The sequence below is a fragment of the Dasypus novemcinctus genome, chromosome 7 (genome assembly GCF_030445035.2).
Source record: "Dasypus novemcinctus isolate mDasNov1 chromosome 7, mDasNov1.1.hap2, whole genome shotgun sequence".
NCBI lineage: Eukaryota > Metazoa > Chordata > Mammalia > Cingulata > Dasypodidae > Dasypus > Dasypus novemcinctus.
This window is the reverse complement of record NC_080679.1, coordinates 5,616,615-5,640,614: the sequence shown is the minus strand read 5'-3', so window position 1 is coordinate 5,640,614 and position 24,000 is coordinate 5,616,615. Positions and strand designations below refer to the sequence as shown.

At 41.4% G+C, this 24,000-nt stretch overlaps 1 protein-coding gene across 2 annotated transcripts in view; it reads right to left on the bottom strand.

Annotated features, from left to right (window-relative positions):
* The window catches only part of ILKAP (ILK associated serine/threonine phosphatase), a 47,564-nt gene extending 24,005 nt beyond the window's left edge, over positions 1 to 23,559 (bottom strand). Inside the window, exon 1 of one of the 2 annotated variants that reach the window (XM_004465286.4) lies at positions 23,358 to 23,559. In XM_004465286.4, the coding sequence (XP_004465343.1) occupies positions 23,358 to 23,412 (55 nt within the window). In that variant the 5' untranslated portion in view covers positions 23,413 to 23,559. The remainder of the gene's footprint in view (positions 1 to 23,357) is intronic. The other variant, XM_058299790.2, reaches the window with a different exon arrangement.
* Positions 23,560 to 24,000: the final 441 nt, after the last annotated feature.

The following is a 24,000-nucleotide window of genomic DNA, read 5'->3' as shown; positions in this document are numbered from 1 at the left end:
TTCCACCACAGTGTGGTGTGTGATGGAGGAGTGTTGTTTAGGAATTCTGCACATGTGCATGATTGTTCTATAAGTTTACAACTTCTATCATAAAAAATATATTTTAAAATTAATAATAGGGTGAATTGGGGGAAAAACACCAAATGTAAGATAAGGACTATGATTTTGACAATATTGTTTCAAAATTTATAACAAATGTCTCATGACAATGCAAGGTGTTGGTGGGGGTTGTATGGGACCCCTGTATAATGTTACGCATGTTTGCTTTGTAAGTTCACAATTTTTACTATACACTTAATTGTTTATGTATGTTCATATATAAATATATAAAGATAATAGGGTTGGTTGGGGGAAAAATACTTTGGTAGTAGTAATATTTTGACAATGTTCTTTAATCATTAGTTAAAAAGGTTTAACAACAATGCAAGTTATTGGTGGTAGGGTGAGTTATGAGAGTCTTGTATGATGTTACATGTTTGTTTTGTAAGTTCACAAATATCATTATACACTTATTGTTTATGTATGTTTATTTATGAGTAATATATGTTAATAAATTAAATAAAAAAGACAATCCAGGAAAGAAAAAAAAACTAATTCTAGAACAAGAAAATAATTTTGTAACAAGATAGATGTTCAGAGATGGGAGGGGCTTCAAAGATATATGGGTTCAAAAATGCCCTATTTCAATAACATTCTGAATTAACCAGCAACCAGAATCTCAAAAACAATAAGCAGAGAGATAGAGTGTTGAGGGAAGACAACCTCTCTTAACTCGGTAATGCTGGCACAATTCCAGTGCCCAATTTAAAAAATACCTCTGTTAAGAACAGGAATTCCAGACACCTGAAGACATCCAGCCTCAGGAGAAAGCTAGGGAAATGCTGTGTCTAAGAAGCTGAAAAGTGCTTATATTAATTTAACAAACCTTTCCTTATTCTCCAGCTTTTCCCCAAAATTCTATCCAAACTATTAAATACAGGGAAATGAATTGGCACAAAGGAATCTGGGGGGAAAAAGGCTGAAAATCAAAGTTAGGTGCATTTTTCCACTGAGATTCAAAGTACTGACTCAGCACCCAGGCTCTGTCTTACCTCTTGTCCCTCAAAGTTCAAGGAAATGTACTTATTTAAAAACCAATTCAGATAAAAGCTAAATAAAGAATAACAACAACAAAAAACAATTCACCCTTATATTTTTTATGTAACATTTTATGTAATCTAAATATCTTTTAAAAGTAAATTAAAAACATATTTTAAGAAAATTCAGAGGATTTTGGAAAGGTGATGGGGTAAGAAGTCAGTCCTTCCACAAATCAACTACTGAACTGGTAAGAACTGACTGAACCAAGTATGTTGAGACTCTGGAGTCTGAGTCTAATGGAACACCATGCACCACAGAAGAACTATAGGAAGATGCTGGTAAACTGCGCAAACACTGGGGAATTTGACCCCCAGTCAGGAGGCAGGCAGCAGCAGGGACTGCAGCCATGGCTCCTGGTGCAGTTTCCTGAGGCCCTCCTCCAGAATCCAGAGCCTGGAGGTGGGAGAGGGGTGACGGGCAGTCTGAGTCCTCATCACTACCTAGGATCCGCTATTTCAGATGGCTAGGAGGACAGGCTCTGAGACAGAGCAGTTCCAACACCCCTCTGGGAAAAGCAGTAGAGGAGTCTTGGAGGGAATTCATACTTTTTTTTCTCTTTTCTCTTTCCGTTCCCTGTTTGGGAGCAAGAATAGTTTGGGAAAGTCAAAGTGAAGGCTTCCAGCCCTGTGGTGGTTTGAAACCATGTACCCAAGAAAAACATGTTTTAAAATTCTAACCCATTCCTATGGGTGTAAATCCATTTTAAGCAGTACCATTTGAGAGGTTACGTCAGTTAAGGTGTATCCCATCTCAACCAGAATAGGTCCTAATCTTATTATCGAAGTCCTTTATATGAGAATGAAATTCAGGCACAGAAAAAAGGTGTAGGAAGGAGCAGAAATGGAACCTAAAGAAAAGGAAGAGACCGGAATAAATTCCATTGTTTAAGCCTATCCATTTCATGGTATTTACTTGGAAGAGCCTAGGAAACTAAAGTGGGTCCTCAAAAAACAACAACAAAAAACACAAAGCTTAGAAACCCCAAAGGAGTGGGAAAACTCCATTTCCAGAGTTCTAACAACCTAACACTGAGAATGTCCAGGTCTGAGCAAAAAGTTTCAAATACACAAAGAAACATGAAAGTATGGTTCTTTCACAGGAAAAATGTCTTTGCCGGAAACCATGCCTGAGGAAGCTCATATACTGGAATAACTAATCAAAGATGATATATCAACTGTGTTAAATATGTTTAACGAGCTAAAATAATCCATATACAAAGAACTAAAGGAAATTAAAAACACAATCTCAGAACAAAATGAGATGAAATTAATAAAAGAAACCAAACAAATTTTAGAGTTGCAAAGTACAGGTAATTGAAATTAAAAACTCATTATAGAGAGATTAAGAGGGAAGTATTTTCTTTTTTGTCTGTTTATTATTATTACTGAAGTAATAAAAATGCTCCAATAATAACTGAAGCACTGAATGCACAACTATGTGATTATACCACTGACTGTACACTTCAGATGAATTGTATGCTTTATTGATACATATCAATAAAACTGATTTGTTTAAAAAAAAACTCAATAGGCAGGGGAGTGGATATAGCCCAAGTGGTTGAGTGCCTGCTTCCCATATGCAAGGTCCTGGTTCAATTCCTGGTACCTCAGGTAAACAAACCAATGAAGAATACTGGTAAAGGTAACAACATAGGTAAATATGAAATCTTGCATCATGGTACTTTCGGTTTGTAACTCTGTTTCCCATCCCATACCCCACATATGACATAACAGGCAAATATGTAAAATAGCATTTTAAATCTATGTTAATGGGCACACAGTGTTTAAAGATGTAATAATCAGAATCAATAACAATATAACGGGGGAGAGATGATGACATACAGGAGTAGAGTTTGGATACTACTGATACTAGGTTGGTACTAGTTAAAATAGGTTGTCATTAATTTAAAACACGAATTACAATTACAAACGTAACCACTAAGAAAATAACCCAAAAAAAAGAAAGAGAATCAAAACGGTACACATAAAAAAATAAATAAATACAAAAAAGGGCAGTAAAGGAATAATTAAAGAACAAAAAACCATACCAGATATACAGAAAACAAATAGCTAAAAGTCAGTTATTAGGTTAAATGTCAGTGGATTGAGCACTTCTACGAAGATGGCATATAAGAAAGACATGGGACTCTCTTCTCTCCCAGAAAATAGCTAAAGAACAGGGACAAACGTCCTGGGATAAAATGTTCTAGGGATTAGGACACCAGAAGGCTGGAAATCGCACAGGAAAAGAATTTTGACAGAGAGATACCAAGTGGAAACTGTAGCTACAACCACCTGTGCTCTCCCCACACCCGTGATAAGTCAATTTTGAATTCTCTGCAGCTAAAGACAGAAAGAGCCACAGGGATCCACTTCCCCAGAAAATGGAGAGAAAGAAGCAGAAGCAGCTTTTGGCCCACAGATTTGGTCTACTGTGTCACAAGCCCTTCCAGGCCAGGTAGGGCCCCACCATTGTTTGCCCTGGGAGCCAGCATGGGACTAAAGAGAGCCAACCCTCTTAATCATCCTCCCTACTGATCCAGACTGGTTGCTGAGAACACAGAGGGGAGTGGAATCATTTCCTACCCAGGAAGAGGTAAGGGACTACCAGCAAAGACTGGAGAAATGCCTCTAAGACTGCTTGAATTGTGAGGCTCTTAGCCTCCAGGCACGATGCTCTATCAGATGGATCCAGTCCTTGTTGCCAACATGATCCTAATATCAAAACCAGATAAAGATACTACAATAAAGAAAATTACAGACCAATCTCTCTAATGAACATATTAAGGGTGGTGCAAAAGGAATTGCGGCTTCGGACCAGGAATTTCAAATCATTATAACTAGGCTCAAACACATCTTAATAAATCAAAACAGGAACCATTACAATCAACACATTTTTGCCAAGCAGAAATGTTTGTTTATTCCTGTAGCATAAAAATCCGTGCTTTGAGATTCTACAAACTCTTGCATTTTCCCTGCAAAAAGTTGTCAAGATGCTTGAAGAAATGGTAGTAAGTTGGCAAGAGGTCAGGTCAATATGGCAGACAAGTCAAAACTTCATAGCCCAGTTCGTTCAACTTTTTTTTTTTTTTTTATTAATTTTTTTTATTTTTTATTGACTTTGTAATAATATTACATTAAAAATATATATGTGAGGTCCCATTCAACCCCACCCCCCCACCCCCCCCTCTCCTCCCCCCCAACAACACTCGTTCCCATCATCATGACACATCCATTGGATTTGGTAAGTACATCTTTGGGCACCTCTGCACCTCATATACATTGGTTCACATCATGGCCCATACTCTCCTCTATTCCATCATGTAGGCCCTGTGAGGATTTACAATGTCCGGTGATTACCTCTGAAGCACCATCCAGGGCAGCTCCATGTCCCGAAGACGCCTCCACCTCTCATCTCTTCCTGCCTTTCCCCATACCCTTTGTCCATTATGTCCACTTTTCCCAATCCAATGCCACCTCTTCTATGTGGACACTGGATTGGTTGTGTCCATTGCACCTTTATGTCAAGAGGAGGCTCAGATTCCACCTGGATGCTGGATGCAATCCTCCCATTTTCAGTTGTAATCACTCTAGGCTCCATGGTGTGGTGGTTGTCCTTCTTCACCTCCATCTTAGCTGAGTGTGGTAAGTCCAATAAATCAGATTGTAGGTGCTGGAGTCTGTTGAGGCTCAGGATCTGGCTATCACATTGTCAGTCCAGAGATTCAAATCCCCTAAATATATCTTAAACCCCAACATTAACTGCACCTCCAGCACATTAGCATGAAAGTCTTATGAAGGGAGATCCCATCTGAGTCCAGATTCATCACACATAAACACCATTTCCAAAGAGGGGCCATCTGCCCTGGTAGTTAACCCCATCGGCCATGACCATAACTCCCATGGGTCTCTTTAGCCCTCAAAGGAACCAATATCTGGGGGTTGTATCTGCTTTATCTGTCTCTCTGACTCTGCTCAGTTGTGCATGAGGGCAAACCTTCTGCCAGCCTCCAGACTCTTTTTTAGAAACTCGTAGCCATATAAACTCATTTCTCCTTTCCATTTCCCCCTTACTTTAAGTCAAACAGCATTTTAAAGTCATGGTATTTTATGTAGACATGGATATTCTGCTGATCCGCATTGAACCTTCCGTATAAGGTCATTTTCCAGTTGCATCATCAGTTGGTAGTTGATAGTGGTCCCTCGTTGCCAGGGAGGCTCATCCCCGGGTGTCATGTCCCATGCTGGGGGGAAGGCATTGCATTTACATGCTGAGTTTGGCTTCGAGACTGGCCACATTTGAGTAACATGAAGGCTGACAGAAGGAAATTCCCAGGCACAAAGTTGCTCTAGGCCTTGTTATTATTTTGGGTTTATCAGCTCACAAGCATAGTCATTAGTATCAGGGGCTCACTGTTGAACCCTCACTCCCTCCCGGTCCCCACCACTGTACCTGGGAGACTGTCGCTGCTCCCCTAGGGACCACGACAGAGCACCACTGGCCAGGAACCCAGTACCCCCCCTACTGTGGTTTTTAATTGTTGCCACTATGAGTATATCCAAACATTACCATGCACCCTGGACATATGTTCTGTACAGCTCCCTGTCAGTCATATATCATCTGTCATTGGTATCCCATACCAGTATCCCTCCATTGCCATTGTTGAAACACTCTGTGATCCAGAACTCCCCGAAATTTGAAGCCCAATATAATGTCATGGTCCCTTACTAGGGAATGGCATATAGCGATGAGTTTAAAGGATAGATAAAGAACTTGGATAAAGTTAGATAAAGTCGTTCAACTTTTGAAGCGTTGTTTGTCCGATGTGCAGTCAGACACTGTCGTGGAGAAGAATTGGGCCCTTTCTGCTGACCAGTGCCAGCTGCAGCGTTGTAGTTTTTGGTTCATCTCATCGATTTGCTGAGCATACTTCTCAGATGTAACGGTTTTGCTGGGATTCAAGAAGCTGTAGTAGCAGCAGACCACCAAACAGTGACTATGACTTTTTTTTGGTGCAAGTTTGGCTTTGGGAAGTGCTTTGGAGCTTCTTCTCAGTCCAACCATTGAGTTGGACATAGCCGATTATAGTATAAAATCCACTTTTTGTCATATATCACAATCCGATTGAGAAATGGTTCACTGTTGTTGCACAGAATAAGAGAAAACACTTCAAAATGATTTTTTTGATTTTTGGTCAGCACTTACTGAGCTTTTTCACCTTTCCAATTTGCTTCAAATGCCGAATGACCATAGAACGGTCGACACTGAGTTCTTAGGCAACTCCTGGTGCAGTTTTGAGAGGATAAGCTTCGAGGACTGCTCTCAACTGGTCGTTGTTAATTTCCGATGGCCAGCCACTACATTCCTCATCTTAAAGGCTCTCATCTCCTTTGCAAAACTTCTTGAACCACCACTGCACTGTACGTTCATTAGCAGTTCCTGGGCCAAATGCATTGTTGATGTTGCGAATTGTCTCTGCTGCTTTATGATTCATTTTGAACTAAATAAGAAAATCAAATGATTTTTGCCTAACATTTCCATAGTCTATAAAATAAATATAAAATAAACAGCAAGCAATAGTCATTAGCAAAAAACATAAAGCAAAAAATGCACATTAAAATAATGTGTAACATAATCACTTATTTAAGAATGTATGCCAACATCAAACGGCAAATTTCAACAGTGCAAAACCACAACTTCTTTTGTATCAACCTAATAGATGCAAAAATTCTAGACAAAATACTTGCAAATAGAATCCAACAGCATATCAAAAGAACTATACACCATGACCAAGTGGGATTTATTCCTGGCATGCAAGGCCGGTTCAACGAAAGAAAATCATTTACCATAATAAAACCACATTAACAAATTGAGGGGAAAAGCCACACGATCATCTCAATCAATGCAGAAAAGGCATTTGACAAAATCCAGCATCCTTTCTTGATAAAAACACTTTGAAAGACAGGAATAGAAGGAAAATTCCTCAATATGTTAAAGCGCATATATGAAAAACTGAGAGCCAACATCATATTCAATGTGGAAAGGTTGAAAGCTTTCCCTCTAAGATCTGCAACAAGACAAGGATGCCCACTGTCATGACTGTCATTTAATATAATGCTAGAAGTTCTAGCTAGAGCAATCAGACAAGGAAAAAAATAGATAAAAGACATTCAAATAGGAAAAGAGGAAATAAAACTCTCACCATTCACAGATGACATGATCCTATATTCAGAAAATTCTGAAATGTCTAGAACAAAGCTATATGAGCTAATAAATGAGTTTAGCAACAAGATCATACAAAAATCAGAAATGTTTCTGTACACTAGGATTGAATAATTTGAGGAGGAAATCAAGAAAAAAATTCCATTTACAATAGCAACAAAAAGCCTAAATACTTAGGAATCAATTTTACCAAAGAAGGACAGGACCTATATGCAGAAAATCAGAAAACAATGCTAAAAGAAATCAAAGAAGACACAAACAAATGGAAAGACATTCTGTGCTCATGGACTGGGAGACTAAATATCGTGAATATGTCAATCTTACCCTAAATGACTTATAGATTCAATACCAATCAAGATTCCAACAGCCCACTTTACAAAAATAGAAAAGGCAATTACCAAATTTATTTGGAAGGGAAAATGTACCCAAATAGCCAAAAACATCCTAGAAAAGAAGAGCAATGTGGGAAGATTTTCACTGCCTGACCTTGAACTATATTACAAAGCTACAGTGGTTAAAACAGCATGGTATTGGCATAAAGAGAGAAACAGTGGAGCAGAATTGAGAGTCCAGGAAAATATCCTCACCTCTACAAACTGTTTTTTGACAAACCTTTACCAAATCCACACTAAAGGGACACAGAGTGTCTTCAACAAATGGTGCTGGGAGAAATGGATATCCATAATTAAAAGAGTCAAAGAGGATCCCAAACTCTTTATATAAGAATCAAGTGAATATGGATCAAGGACTTAAATATAAAAGCCAGGACCATAAAACGACTAGAAGAAAATGTAGGGAAATATCCAGAAGATCTTGTAGGTGGGGGTCTCTTAAACCCAAAGCACGAGCAACAAAAGAAAAAAATAAATGGAACCTCTTCAAAATTAAACACTTTTGCACCTCAAAGGACTTTGTCAAAAGGATGAAAAGACAGCCAAGTCCTTGGGAGAAAACAATTGGAATCACACATGCAATAAGGGTTTAAGAAGCGTGATATATAAAGAAACCCTACAACTCAACAATGAAACAACAAAGATGGGATTAAAAAATGGGCAAAAGACCTGAACAGAGACATCTGTCCGAAGAAGAAATACAAATGGTGAAAAACAAAACCAAGAAAAAATGTTCAACATCACTAGTGATTAGGGAAACGCAAATGAAAGCTATGAGATAACATTTCACACCTACTAGAATGGCCACTATTAAAAAGACAGAATACCACAAGTTTCTGAGAGGATATGGAAAGATAGGAAAATACTTACTCACTGTTGGTAGGAATGCAGAATGGTATAGCCACTGGGGAAGACTGTGAAAATTCTTGAAAATTCTTTAAGAAGTTGAATATAGACATACCATGTGACCCAGCAATAACACTCAGTAGAACAGAGAACAGTGATACAAACAGACATCTGCACACTGATGCTCATAGCAGCATTATTCACGACTGTCAAAAGATGGAAACAACCCAGGTGTCCATCAACTGATGAAAGGATAAACAAACTGTGGTTTGTACACACATGATGGAATATTATGCAGCTGCAAGAAGAAATGAAGTCGTAAAGCATATAATAAAGTAGATGATCCTGGAGGACATTGGATAAGTGAAGCAAGCCAGACACAACAAATACTGTATGATATCTCTATTATGAACTAAATATACTGTGTAAACTCATGGAGTTAATAACTAGAATATAGGTCCCCGGAAAATAGAATGAGGTTAAAGAATGGAAGGCTAAGAGTTAATCTGCAGAACTGGTAAAAAGGTTGTTTGTTAATCTTTGGAAATGAATAGAAACGGTGAAAGCACATCATAGTGCCTGTAACTAGCAGTGCTATTATATAGGAATGACAATGGTTGAAATGGAAAGTCTAAGGTCATGTATATCACTAGAAGGAAAGCTAAAAAAAACATTACATGGGACTATACAGCAGAGCAAAATTTCATGTGAAATATGAATATGGGTAGATTGCATATATAAGACTGTTTCTCTTTGAAACCAAACAAATGTTATGTTTATGTTACAAGATTTTAAATATCAGGCAAAGAACAAACAAAACACCATTATGCTAAGTGAAAGAAACCAGATATAAAGTACTACATATTATATGATTCCATTTATATAAAATGTAAATATAAACCAATTTATAAAGATGGAATTAGATTAGTAGCTGGGTAGGGCTGGGGAAGAATAGAGGGATTGAGAGGTGACTGCTAAGGGGTATGGAGTTTTTTCTTTTTTGGAGTAATTGTTTTAAAATTCTTTGTGGTAATGAATGCACAACACTGTGATTATACAAAAAGCCATTAAAGGGAGCAATGTAGTTCAGTGGTTGAGTGCCCATTTCCCATGCATGAGGTACTTTAAAAAAAAAAATTTGACTGTACACTTTGGACAGATTGTATGGTATGTGAATGTATCTCAGTAAAACTGCTTTTTAAAAAATATATCAAAAACCTAAATATAAGCACTATTACCATAAAACTCTTGCAAGAAGGCATGGGGAAGTATTTTCAGGACTTTGTAGTAAGCAAAGGATTTTCAATTTTTAGATTTTACACCAAAAGCACAAGGAAAACAGAAAAAGGATAAAATGGACTTCATTAAAACTAAAAAACTTTTATGCAAAGACATTATCAACAAAGTAAAAAGACAACCTACAGGATGGAAGAAAATATTTGGAAATCTTATGTCCAGTAAAGGTTTAATATGTAAAATATATAACAAAAAGAGGAACAACCCAATTAAAAAATGGGCCAAGGACATGAATAGACAGTTCTCCACAGAAGATATTCAAATGGTCAATGAGTATATGAAGAGATGCTCAACCCATTAGCCATTAAAGAAATGCAAATTAAAACTATAATAAGGGGAAGCTGATGTGGCTCAACCAGCTGGGTATCTGCCTACCATACGGGAGGTCTTGGGTTCAGGTCTCAGTGCCTCCTAAAGAAGATGAGAAGACACTGCACCCACCACAAATGAGCTAGATACCACACCTGCCACAACCAGCAGATGTGGCTCAGGTGGCTGGGCACTCATCTCCCATGCGGGAGGTCCCAGGTTCGGTTCTCAGTGCCTCCTGGAGAAGATGAGCAAGCAATGATTAGACAGATGAGAACCATCTTGGGAGGAGGGGTATGTGAAAATCAATCAATCATCAATCAATCAATCTTAAAAAAAAAAAACTACAATAAGATACCGCTTCATACCCACTAGGATCGCTATTATTATATTCAAAACTAAAAATAACAAGTGTTGGTGAGGATATGGAGAAACAGGAACCCTGGTACATTGTTGATGAGAACGTATGTGGTGCAACTACTGTGGAAAATGGTTTGGTGGTTCCTTAGAAAGCAAAAATAGAACTACAATATGATGCAGCAATCCCATACACCTGGGTATGTACCCAAAAGAATTGAAGCAGGCACTCGAACAGATATTGTAGGGAAGCGGACTTGGCCCAATGGATAGGATGTCCGCCTACCACATGGGAGGTCCGCAGTTCAAACCACGGGCCTCCTTGACCCGTGTGGAACTGGCCCACAAGCAGCGCTGATGCGCACAAGGAGTGCCATACCATGCAGGGGTGTCGCCAGCATAAGGAAGCCCCACGTGCAAGGAGTGCGCCCTGTAAGGAGAGCCGCCCAGCGTGAAAGTGCAGCCTGCCCAAGAATGGCGCCGCACACAGGGAGAGCTGACACAAGATGATACAACAAAAAGAAACACAGTTTCTTGGTGCCACTGATAAGGATAGAAGTGGTCACAGAAGAACACAGCGAATGGATACAGAGAGCAGACAACAGGGGTGGGGGGGAAGGGGAGAGAAATTAAAAAAACCAATAAATCTAAAAAAAAAAACAGGTATTTGTATACCAATGCTCACTGCACATTTTTCAAAATATCCAAAAGGTAGAAGCAACCCAAGTATCCATCAAAAGATGAATGGTAAATAAAATGTGTGGTATAGCCATACAATGGAATATTATTCAGCTGAAAAATAAGTGAAGTGCTAGAACACAGATGAACCTGAAGACATCACATTGAATGAAATAAGACAGGCACTAAAGAACAAATATTACCTGATTTCTTTCACATAAAATATTTAGAATAAGCAAATTCATAGAGGCAGAAAGCACAATAGCGGTTACCAAAGGTAGGGGTAGGGGGAATAGGGAGTTTATGGCTAAATGAGTATGAGTTTTGGTTTGGGGTGATAAAAGTAGTCTGGAAATAATAAAGTAGTCAATGTACTTAACATCAAAGAACTGTCCACTTAAAATGGCTATATTTTAACACAGTTAAAAAGAAATTGTTAAAAATAGTAAGTTTAAAAAAAAATTGTACCTTAAAGTAACAGACTAGTATGGGCAAACAGGCTTATTCCAGATCACCTGCCTTTTTGCCTCCATGTAGAAATGAATAGATATTAATTCCAGTCTTTTAAAAGCAAAATTAAAATGTATACATTCCAAGGAATTAAATTTCTTCAGGGGTCTCTCTTTTAACAATCAAAAGTACCCAAAACACCTTAAAAAAAATCCTTGGTTTAACCAAAAGTAACTCTTTGCTTTACACCTTTAATACAATGGAAAATGTCTGCTCCATTAAACTGTATTTTCACTCTTCAGGATGAGAAGTAATTGCATGTGCTTTCATTTTTCTCACAAATGACGAAAAATTTCTATAATAATCATTTTAATTAGAAGGGCATTAAAAAACACCACTTACTCATGTATTAATCCCCTTACAAGAATCCCTAATACTCTAGCAGACCACTTCAAAGCGATGCCCAAAATATGTTGGGTATAACATTCAAAATGTGCCAAGTGGTGGAGAGAGGTGACTTTACAGGGAAGAAGCCAACCAGGGCAGCAACCAACTCTTCTCTATGTGCCAGGTCTGATTTTAAGGTCTGAATTAAACCACACACAGAAATCAGATCTTTTCCATAGCCACTGTACAATATGGGAAAGTACTCTTTTATCAAGGTAGTACATTTTCAGTGTGCGCAAACATTCCTCACAATATTCTTTCCAGCGTAGCATTAATCTGGCCCCTCTACTTTGAATAACTTCAATTTGGCTGCAACTCTTAGTCAAACACAGCACCCCAAACTCAGAGCCATCCTCAGAGAATGAACTATCTCCCCCATGCTAAAGCAAAGAAGTCTACTTACTGCCTTTCTTTCTTTCTCCTTCTGGAATGCTATGCATGGTACTTCAATTAAACACAATGAAATCACCTTGTTTACAAATAAGAATGGCTTATGAAAATGGTAACACCATCTCCAGGCACTGTACCTACCCTACATACTTCGACTCATTTAATCATCACAATAATCTTACACGGTAGGTACAATTATTTACTGAGGAAACTGAGGAACTGAGGTTAAATACCTGCCCAAGATCAAAGAGCCTGTGAGCCATGGAGAGGAAAGTTGTTAGGGATTGAATCATGTCCCCTACAAAGGATATGTTCATGTCCTAACCTCAGGTCCTGCGGATGTGAACCCATGTGTAAAGAGAATCCTTGAAGGTACTATCAAGATGAGGCCAAAATGAATGAGGGTAGGCCTCAATCCAATATGACTAGAGACCTTATAAGCAAAGAAAATCAGACAAAATAGAAGGAGACAGGCGGACTTTTGACAGGGGTAGGAATGAGTCTTGGATTGCCCGCAAGCCACCACCAGAATGCCATAAACTTCAGAGGAGGCATGCCTGCTGATGGACTTCCAGGCTTCAAAGCTGTGAGACAAAAGTTCCTGTTGTGTAAGCCAATCAGGCTGTGGATTTTGGGAGAGTGGCCCTTGCACACTAAGACAGGAGTCAAACTCAAGCAGTCTGGCTTTCAAGTCAAGGCCCCTGGCAATGTCTACCACACTGTCTCCAAACACTAGCCAACATGTGAGGTACTGTTCTAAGAAAGCTACACTGATCATCTCATTTCACCCTTATGACAATCCTACAAAGACAATCTCGTGGCTCTATGAGATCTCTGGAACACCTTTTTTCATCTACATGTCATAGATCAGGGGTTAAGTCTACATGACTTAACCAGGGGTCCACAGACCCCAACAGGTCCCCAAGGGGTAGACCCCAACAGGTCCCCAAGGGGTCTGTGGAAAGATTTCAGGGTGTCTGTGATCTTGAAATGAAAAAAATCAAGATCTTTATTTTCTCTAGTCTCTAACTAAAATCTAGCATTTCCTTCACTTTGAATGTATGCAATTAGTAAATTACAGTACTATTCGTTTCACCTGACTGGCAAAGGGGTCCATGGAACACAAAAGCTTAAGAACCCCCATCATAGATGCTACAGAAGAAAACTTCTGATTAACCAGACCTTATCTTCAGTTTTGGATAAAAAGAAATTCAAAGTATTTGAGGCTGCAATCACTGGACAAAGTATGACCTTGACCCAAAACTTTGCCAAGAGGTCCCAGAGTACTAAATAACATATTTATAAGACTAACAAAAGCATTACATAAGATTGAAGATGTTTTTCCATTACAGTTAATTTCAACTAGGATTTTTCCAGTTATCTACATTCCAAGGCTAAGTCCAGTGGGAGTTATATAGTACATTGAAAAAAAAATACTCGTTGATATATTCAAGTTAGCTAACAAATGCAATGTACAGTAAAGCAGCAAAAGAACTTAAAAATATTGTGGCTAAGTTATTTTTTATACTTGAATATTTGTATACTTAATACAAAAGCAAAACAGATGATTTCCAAATACCAGAGGTTCAAAAAAAAAAAGGCCCTGCATCCCCCACCAAATAATATGAGGTATACTTTCTACTATTTTTATGCCCATGAACATGTATTTTAATTTTCAAAGACACTCATACTCTACACAACACATTCCAAGTATAATGTAGTTCACTTAACTGACCAAGGCATGCTCCAGGCCAGCACACCTGGATCTAATTCATTCTTCCAGCAGTTGCATACTCTCTGGGAAGTAGTCACATTCATTTGTTCAAATCCCTTCCTGATGGGCATTCAGGCTGTTATCTGTTACTTCATCTTGACAAATAATGCCACAATAAACATGCTTATACATATATTCTTACTCTGCTGGACTGCTGGTCAAAGCCTATGAGTAGGTTAAATTTCACAGATGCCGAAATTAATTCCCAAAAAAGTTGCAGTAATTTCCACTCCTAACACATTTTATGGGAATATCCATTTCTCTACACCCTCACCAACATGTTGCCAATTTGTACTAACCTGATGAGTAGGGGAAAACGGTATCTCAGGGATTTGCTATTCCTTTCCTCTATGGACTGTAAGATGCATCTTTTGATCATCTTCCTAATGAGCTATCTTTCTCTTCTTAATTTATATACAAGCCTTTTGTTTATTAGGAATATTAACCCTTAGTCGTGTTATTGTATATGTTTTCTGTCTTTTCCTTTGTGGTATCTTTTTTCCTGCAGAAATTTTTACATTTTATATAGTCAAATCTATTTTAAATTTTTTATGACGAGTTTTTCTTGCTTAATCCTGACAATTTTCTTATAATATCTAAGGCTTTATTTTATATTTAGATCTCTAAATCTTTTTTCAGAAGTGCAAGAGACTTACTGAGGTGGTGAAGGGGGAAGACAATGCCTCTGAAAAATACAAGGAAGAAAGCAGAATAGGGCCCACAATACAAATATCATATCTGCAAAATGAAAGGGGGGAAAAAAAGCAGAATTGGGAGTGGAGAACATCAGACTGCAATCAGGATCTGACAGTCCTGGCCAACCCAATGTCTGGATCAAGAAAAGCCTGTCAGAGTCTCAGAGACAGATAAAGTAGATATAACCCCAGGTATTGGTTCTTCTGAGGGCTAAAGAGACCCACAGGTTTTATGGTCATGGCAGATGGAGTTCACTGCCATGTCAGTTGGCCCTTCTTTGGAGTTGGTGTTTCTGTGTGATGGAGCTGGACTCAGATGTGATCTCTTTTCACAAGCCTTTCCTGTTACTTTACTGGAATTGTAGTTGGTGCTGGGGTTTAAGATATATCTAAGGTGAGATGTGGAGGCGTTTTCGGGACGTGGAGTTGTCCTGGATAGTGCTTCACGGACAATTACGGGACACTGTAGATCCCCCCAGGGCCCACTGGATGGAACGTGAGAGAGTCTGGGCTATGATGTGGACCATTGACTATGGGGTGCAGTGATGCTCAGAGATGAACTTACCAGGTGCAATGGATGTATCACGATGATGGGAGAGAGTGTTGCTGTGGGGGGAGTGGGGGGCGGGGGCGGTGGGGTTGAATGGGACCGCATATATTTTTTTAATGTAATTAAAAATAATAATAAATAAATATGTTAAAAAAAAAAAAAAAAAAGATATATCTAAGGGATCTGAATCTCTGGACTGACAGTGGTGATGGCCAGGTCCTGAGCCTCAACAGACTTCAGCTCCTACACTCTGGGTTATTGGACTTGCCCCACTCAGCTAACATGGAGCTGAAGAATGTCAACCACCACACCATGGAGACAAGAGTGCCTACAACTGAAAGCAGGAGGACTGCATCCAGCATCCATGTGGAATCTAAGCCCCCTCTTGACATAGATGTGGAATGGACACAACCAATCCAAGGTCCACAAGGAGGAATACAGTAAGGATTAGAGTGGACTTACTGATATTCTACTCATGAACTATTATGGTTAGTAATCAAGAAAATGTGGCATTGGTGTGGAAAAAGTGGCCATGGTGGCTGCTAGGTGAGGGGAATGAGAGGAAGAAATGAGATGTGGAGGCGTTTTCGGGACTTGGAGTTGTCCTGGGTGGTGCTGTAGGGACAATTACCGGACACTGTAGATCCTCCCATGGCCCACTGGATGGAACATGGGAGAGTATGGCTATGGTGTGGACCACTGACCATGAGGTGCAGCGATGCCCAGAGATGTACTCACCAAATACAATGGATGTGTCATGATGATGGGAGATAGTGTTGCTGTGGAGGGAGTGGTGGGGTGGGGGCAGTGGGGGTGAATGGGGACCTCATATTTTTTGAATGTAATATTTTTAAAAAATGAAAAAAAAAAAAAAAAAAAAAAAGCCTGTCAAGGGAAGTGAACTTGGCTCAGTGGATAGGGCGTCTGTCTACCAAACGGGAGGTCCGCGGTTCAAACCCCGGGCCTCCTTGACCTGTGTAGAGCTGGCCCATGCGCAGTGCTGATGTGCGCAAGGAGTGCTGTGCCACGCAGGGGTGTCCCCTGCATAGGGGAGCCCCACGTGCAAGGAGTGCGCCCCGTAAGGAGAGCCGCCCAGAGCGAAAAAGTGCAGCCTACCCAGGAATGGCGCTGCCCACACTGAGAGCTGACACACAAGACAACACAACAAAAAGAGATACAGATTCCCATGCCACTGACAACAACAGAAGTGGACAAGAGACACACAGCAAATGGACACAGAGAACAGACAACTGGGAAGGGGCAGGGGCAGGAGAAACCAAATAAAACTAAAATCTTTAGGAAAAAAAAAGAAGAAAGGGAAAGGGAAAGGGAAAGCCTGTGAAGAGAGTCCCGTACTGATTTCCAATTTTTTAAAAGAAGTTCTTTTACAACGGCTTGGCCAAGTAACTACTACTTAATCCCTGAAAGGTACAATCAGCTTTAAAGTTACTGCTGAAGCGACTTTAAGCCATGACACTTTTAATTTGTTTGAATTGACAAATGTAAGTAGTTGTCAATTTTAAAAGCCTTAGGTCAGCAATTGTATGGGTATAACAGCAGAGAAGTTCCGTTTCTGTCTGATATGAATAAGTCTGTTTCTTCTCCTAAGTGAATCACACATATTTAAAAAAAAAAATTGATCCACCCCGCAATCAAAAGTGTAAGTACTGATATGCAAAGATTAATTTAGCATAATACTTGGAAACATTTAATGCATTATTTCTACATTTTCCTTCAGGCCATAAAAATTGAAAGGCTTGAGAAGTGGATGTGGCTCAAGTGACTGAGCTCCCGCCTACCACATGAGAGGGCCCAGGTTCAGTTTCCGGTGCCTCCTAAAGAAGATAAGTAAGACACTGAATTGATGTGACAGACAGGTACAACAAGCTAACACAACAAAATATGTAACAAGAGACACAAGGAGGGAGATGTAGACACAACAAAGCAGGGAGCGGAGGTGGTTCAAGTGATTAGGCACCTCCTTCCTACTGCAGAGGTCCCAGGTTTGGTTCCCTATGCCACCTAAAAAGACCAGCACACAACAAAGAGCAAATGCAAACAATGAGAGGATGGTGAGAAGTAAATAAGTAAACTAAATCTTAAAAAAAGAGGGGGGGGAAACAGATGCAGCTCAATGGATAGAGTCCAGGGTTCAAATCCAGGGCCTCCTGGCCCATGTGGCGAGCTGGTCCGTGTGCAGTACTGCCACGTGCAAGGAGTACCATGCCATGCAGGGGTGTCCCCTGCATAGGGGAGCCCCATGCGCAAGAAGTGTGCCCTGCAAGGACAGCCCGCCCCGCATTAAGAAAGTGCAGCCTGCCCAGGCAAGATGATACAACAAAGAGACACAGATTCCTGGTGCCGCTAAGAATGCAAGCGGACACAGAGGAACACATAGCAAATGGAAACAAGAGAGCGGACAACCAAGGGGAAGGGGATAGAAATAAATAAAATATTTCTTAAAAAAAAGAAGGCTTGGGAGTGGACACATCAGATGTAATGTTTAAAACAAAGCAAAAATCAAAGAACTAAACAAACTATACTTGATATGGTCTGAAAAGTGCAGTATTTCCTCCCGTAGGGACACTGTTTTCACAAAATCCATCAAGGCTGCATTCTTCTTCCTTTTACTTTTTAAAGGAGGTACCAGGGATTGAACCCAGGACCTCGTACATGGGAAGCAGGCGCTCAACCACTGAGCTAAATCTGCTCCCTTCTTTTTCCTTTTAAATGCCATTAGAATTATATGCTCACATAACAGCTAAGATTTACTCACTTACTACACAATGACTATATGTTTCACACCATTCGACACACTTGACATGTAGTTTATTATTTAATCCTTATGATAACAGAAGGTGTCACCTATTTTAGAGAAGGCAGAGTTTTAGTACGTGCAGAGCTGGGATTTGAAACCCAAAGGTAGATGACATATCCTGAACAGCTTTCACTGAAGACTGTGAAAATGACTAGGTTTCTTTAAAAATATGTGTGGTACTGCATGCTAAGTAGGAAGGTCACAATGTTACAACAGTGTATCCACATCCCTCATCCCACTTTATATAATGAACTTTATTTTCCTTTAATTTACTCCATTTTAAATTTTAGTAATATGATTTCTTGAAACAAAGTATAGTGTATGTATAAATAAATAAAATTGTAGTACTCTCACAAGAACATGAAATCAGATTCTGTTCTTTGTTCAAGTCATTTTTTAAACCTGTTGAATCTCATCTGGTTGGCTTTTAGATGCCTCTCAAGACAATTTTGGATCTCAATTCTGTCAATCACTTTTGTAATTATCCCAACTCAGCCTGTCTGCTTTGTTTTTTAAGCTGCTTTTAAAAAGACGGGGCCTGTGTCTGTGTCGGTGTCTTCCTGAAGGAAGAGAGCAATGTGCTAACCCACTTTCCAGGTAAGGGTAGTTTGAACACCAAGAAGTTACCTCTGCTGTCTTGTCAGCAAATCCCTACTATTTCTTATTTCCACTGGCAAACAGACATCATCTCATCATTTCAGCCAAGGCTGGATGCTGATGTTAGAAATGACAGTGGCAGGATGTACCCTCCCTGTTGTATCTGGCTACATGTTGCTAATTCTCAGCTTGTAAGAATTATTGTTGCATCTCAAGGGTGCCTTCCCCTGAGCAAAATTCCATTAATTTCAGGTAAAAAGTAACGGATATCTATTATCAAGAAAGCAAAAAGACAACCTACAGGATGGGAGAAAATACCTGGATACCATATCTAATAAGGGTTTAATATCCAGGATATGTAAAAAGAACTCCTGAAACTCAACAACAACAGGACAAACAATCCAATTAAAAAATGGGCCAAGCAAAAGGGGTAATCTGTGGACGGAAATGTCAACTGAAAGGAAACTAGAGACCAATCTAGGGAATGCACAACATAGTGATTTCAGTGGTGGATGAAGACTGTGATTAATAGTATAAACACAAGAATGTTCTTTTACAAAGTGTTAAGAATATAATGGTACACGGGGAAATTATAACTAATGTAACTTACGGACATAGTTAACAGTAACACTGTAATATTTTTGCAGGAATGGCAAAGAAGATATATCAACGGACAAAAAGAGGGAGATTTTTCTCTTTAGAGTAATTAAAGTGTTCTAAACTTGACTGATGTGATAGCACAACTGTGATGAAAATGAGAGCCACTGAGTGTACACTTTGAATGGACTGTACAAAGTATGGGCTGTATAACACAGGGAATCCAGGGGTAGAAGATGGACTGTGGTTAACAGAATATGAGAACCTTCTCTCATGAACTACAACAAATATGTAATATTACTACAGGGTGTGAATAATTTGAGTGGGTTGGGGGAAAAATACACCAAATGTAAGATACAGGCTACAGTTAACAATATTTTGGTGATGCTCTTCCATAATTTATAACAAATGTTTCACAGAATGCAAGGTGGTGGTGGTAGGGTGATGTATAGGAACTTTATAAGATGATAATGCATGCTTGTTTTGTTAAGTTCACAACTTTTACTATACACTTATTGTTTATGTATGTGCATGTATGCACGACATACTTTAATAAAATTTTATTTCAAAAAATGGACCAAGGATTTGAATAGACATTTTTCCAAAGATATTCAGATAATCAATAAGTACATGAAAAGATATTCAACACCATTAGCCATAAAATAAATGCAAATTCAAACTGCAGTGAGATATCACTTCACACCCACTTGGATGGCTATGATTATTTTAAAAACTAAAAATAATGTGTTGGTAAGAATTTCTGGAGAACCCTGGGACATTGTCTGGGAACCCTGGGACACTGCTGGTGGGAATGTAAAATAGTGCAGCTGCTGTGGAAAATGGTTTGGGGGTTCCTTAGAAATTAAACATAGAATCATCATACGATGAGACATTCCATGCCTAGGTATATACCCAAAAGAATTGAAAGCAGGCATTCAAACAGACATTTGTACACCAATGCTCATCACACATTTTTCACAAGAGCCAAAATGCAGAAGCAACCCAAGTGCCCATCAACAGATGAATGGGTAAATAAAATGTGGTACAGCCATACAATGGGATATTATTCAGCTGAAACTGAAGTCCTGGAACATGCTACAACACGGATGAACCTTGAAGACACCACACTGAGTGAAGTAAGCCAGATACCAAAGAACAAATATTGTATGATTTCTTTCACATGAAATACTTAGATAAGCAAATTTTCATAGAGGCAGAAAGCAGAATAGTGGCTACCAGGGGTGGGGGAAGGAGGAAATGGGGAGTTATGACTAAATAAGTTTTGCTTTGAGATGATTAAAATAGTCTGGAGATAGATAGTGGAGAAAGTTACATAGCATTGTCAACATACTTAATGTCAAAGAATTGTCCACTTAAATTGGTTTAAATGATTTTTCTTAGGTTTATTTTACCACATTTAATAAATACCAAGGTTTTGGTGGTGGGTTTGGTATGGGAGCCATGTATGTTATGCATGTTTTGTTTTTGTAACTTCACAACTTTTACTATGCACTTACTGTTTATGTATGTTCATTTTTGAATGATTAAACCAATAAATTTTTAAATGAAAACAAAATAAATTCATTATTTTAAAAAGTATATAGGAACAGAGTTTCTATTTGGAATGATGGAAATGTTTTTTGTTAATAGATGGTGGTGATGGTAGCAAAACATTGTGAATGTAATTAACAGCAGTGAAATACAAATACATATATCTGAATGGTTAAAAGGGGAAATGTTAAGTCGTATATATGGTAACAGAAACATTCTAAAAGTTAAAAGAAAAAGAAACTCATGGATGTGTACCACATAGTGAACCCTAAGTTAAACCATGTGACTATCGTTAATAGTATGGATTATAAAAATGTGCTTACATTAACTGTAATAAATGTTCCACACCAATGCAGGTGTTAATAGGATGACAAAAAAATTTTTAAATTTTTTAAAAATTAAAATTAAAAATAAGAGGATGGCATATGGGAACCCTGAATTTTATGCATAATTGTTCTGCAAACCCACAACTTCTCTAATAAAGAAAAAAAAAATCAGTGGAAATAAAAATAATATGTAAGAAATATTTTGTAAATCCAAATTCTGACCCAAACATGTTCAGGTAGAAATTTATACCCCGTTAACAGAGGAAAGAAGATGACTGCCTACACAAAGCCAGTTTTCACCCCCAACTGGAGCTGAGGTTATCCTACAAACGGTTAAGTGAGGCTCTCGGCCTCAAGGACCAGTTCCTCGGATGCTCCCCTTCCACCAGAATGGTAGGTGGGGAAAAGAAACAGGGCCATTCCTGGGAAAAGATAACCTTCAAAACCGCCTGATAAACTGCCGCGCACAGGAGAAAAGCCTGAATCCAGGCAGGCGGAGCCCCGTCCTGAGACAGTCCACACCACTCCACACTGCTGCGCTCTAGTGAGGCGAACTGCAGAACCTGGAGTCTCCCTGAGCTCACTGCTCCGCCACGTGGACTCCCTGCTCCCCCGCCACCACCCTCTGCATATCAAGCCTACCCATCCTCAGAGGCCTCCGTCCATTTCCCCTCAGTGGACCACAAATACCAGCCCTCGAGGTGCGCCGCACTGCCCCCAGCTACTGACCGCAGCCACCTCTAATTACACTCACTCGCATCCAGAGGCGAGCTCCCTGAAAGCAAAAGGCTGCGCCACACACCTCTGCACTCCCCCCAACAGTGGTTCCCAAGCAACCGTCTCCGCGGGTCTCAAGGCTCACAGGAACCCGGGCCTCAAAGTTTTCCAGGTTTTCTGACACCAAGCTAGGTTTGGAGATAAAGCCTGAAATTGCAGCACTGAGCTGAATGTTTTGCGTAACAAACGTGAATACGTTCCGCCAAACTAAGCCGGGAGTGACGGACCCACAGGCCGTGCAGGGCTGACGAACGCGAGGCTGCGTGCCGCTAACGTGGTCGCCGGGAACTCGGTGTCCGGCGCTGGTCAGCGGCCCGCCAGGTGAGCCGGCCCGGGCCCGCGGCCTCAACTTTAGGAGACACGGGTGCTTGCTGCGATCCCAGGAAAATACAAAACAACTAAGCACCGAAACTATCACAGGACCACTGCAAGAATCCTTTCTTCTGGGCTTCTAACTGTGCAGCGCTTCACAGACAAGAAGTTATCAAGCTGATGAATTCTAGATCCGGTTTAAAAAAAAAACAAAAAACCACCCGAACTGCACCGTGCCCGGAACACCGTAGTTCAAAAGAAACGAAAACTGAGTTTCTCTGCAGGCCGCCAAGGCGCAGGCGGGCCCCGGGGAGACGTGCAGGCAGAGCTCGGGGACCCCGAGGAGGGGCGACGCGCGAAAGGCTGCGGGACTCAGTCCTTCGAGACCTCGGAGAGCGAGCTCGGGGTCCGTGCGCGGGGCGGCCGCGCGGGCGCGCGGTGCCTCCGTCGCCACCTCACAGGCCGCGCGGGCCCGCGCTCCTGCGGCCGACACGTGTCAGCCGCCACACAAAGGCGGCCCCGCGGCCCCAGGCCGCGCCCGGCGCCCGCCCCGCCGCGCCGAGGAAAGGCCCTCGTCTTCCGACGCAGCGAAGATGGCGGAGAGGCGCTCTCGGAGCGCCGCGAGCGCCCCCGGGCGAGAGGGCGGCCGGCGCGGGCCCGGGGGCCGCGGCGGGCCGGCGCGAGGTCTCGGGCGGACCCGGGGAGGCCCCGACGCGCCCTCCGGGGCCTCCCGGCGGCCGGCGCCCCTCAGGCCGCGCGGCAGGCCTGCAGGCCGCTGCCACCCCCGCGCCTCCCTCCTGCCCTCTCGCGGGCCGGGAGGCCACGTCACTTACCGGCAGCCGAGCGCGGCGAGCGCTCGGGCTCCGGCAGGTCCCCGAACAGGTCCATGGCGGAGGCTGGGGCGCTGGCGGCGGCAGACGCGCGGCCCGCGGGCGGCGGCCGGGCTCCCACACCCGCACGGCTGCGGCGGCGACGGCGGCGGCGGCGGCGGCGCGGCGCCGTCAATCACCCGAAGGGCGGGCCCTGAGTCCGACCAATCGGAGCGCGATGTGGTCCGGACGCCCCAGAGTCCTGTGCGCCGGCGGCAGAGCGGACGCCTCCGAGGAGCGCAGTCGGGGCGGGGCCACGGCGAGGGGAGGGGCATTCTCGCGCGCACGCGCGCGAGCTGCTTCCAAGCCCCGGCGGGTAGCGGGTAGCTGATGGCTGGTAGCTGATAGCTGGTAGCTGGTAGCTGGTAGCTGGTGCGCGAGGGCGGAGCGGGGGCGGGGGACTGAGGGCAGGTAGGCCCAGTGTTTCTGCGGAGGTGAAGCAGGTATCCCTCCTGCTTTCCTTTGACGGGGACTCCCGATTTCTGTCAGGGTCAGGAAGGCTCGTCCAGAGGGTCTGAGTTCAAGGGCAACCATAGTGACCCTTTATTCCTGGAAAGGCTTTATGAATCGTTTCACCCTCTCACCATCCGGCAGGTGTCGATTCCTG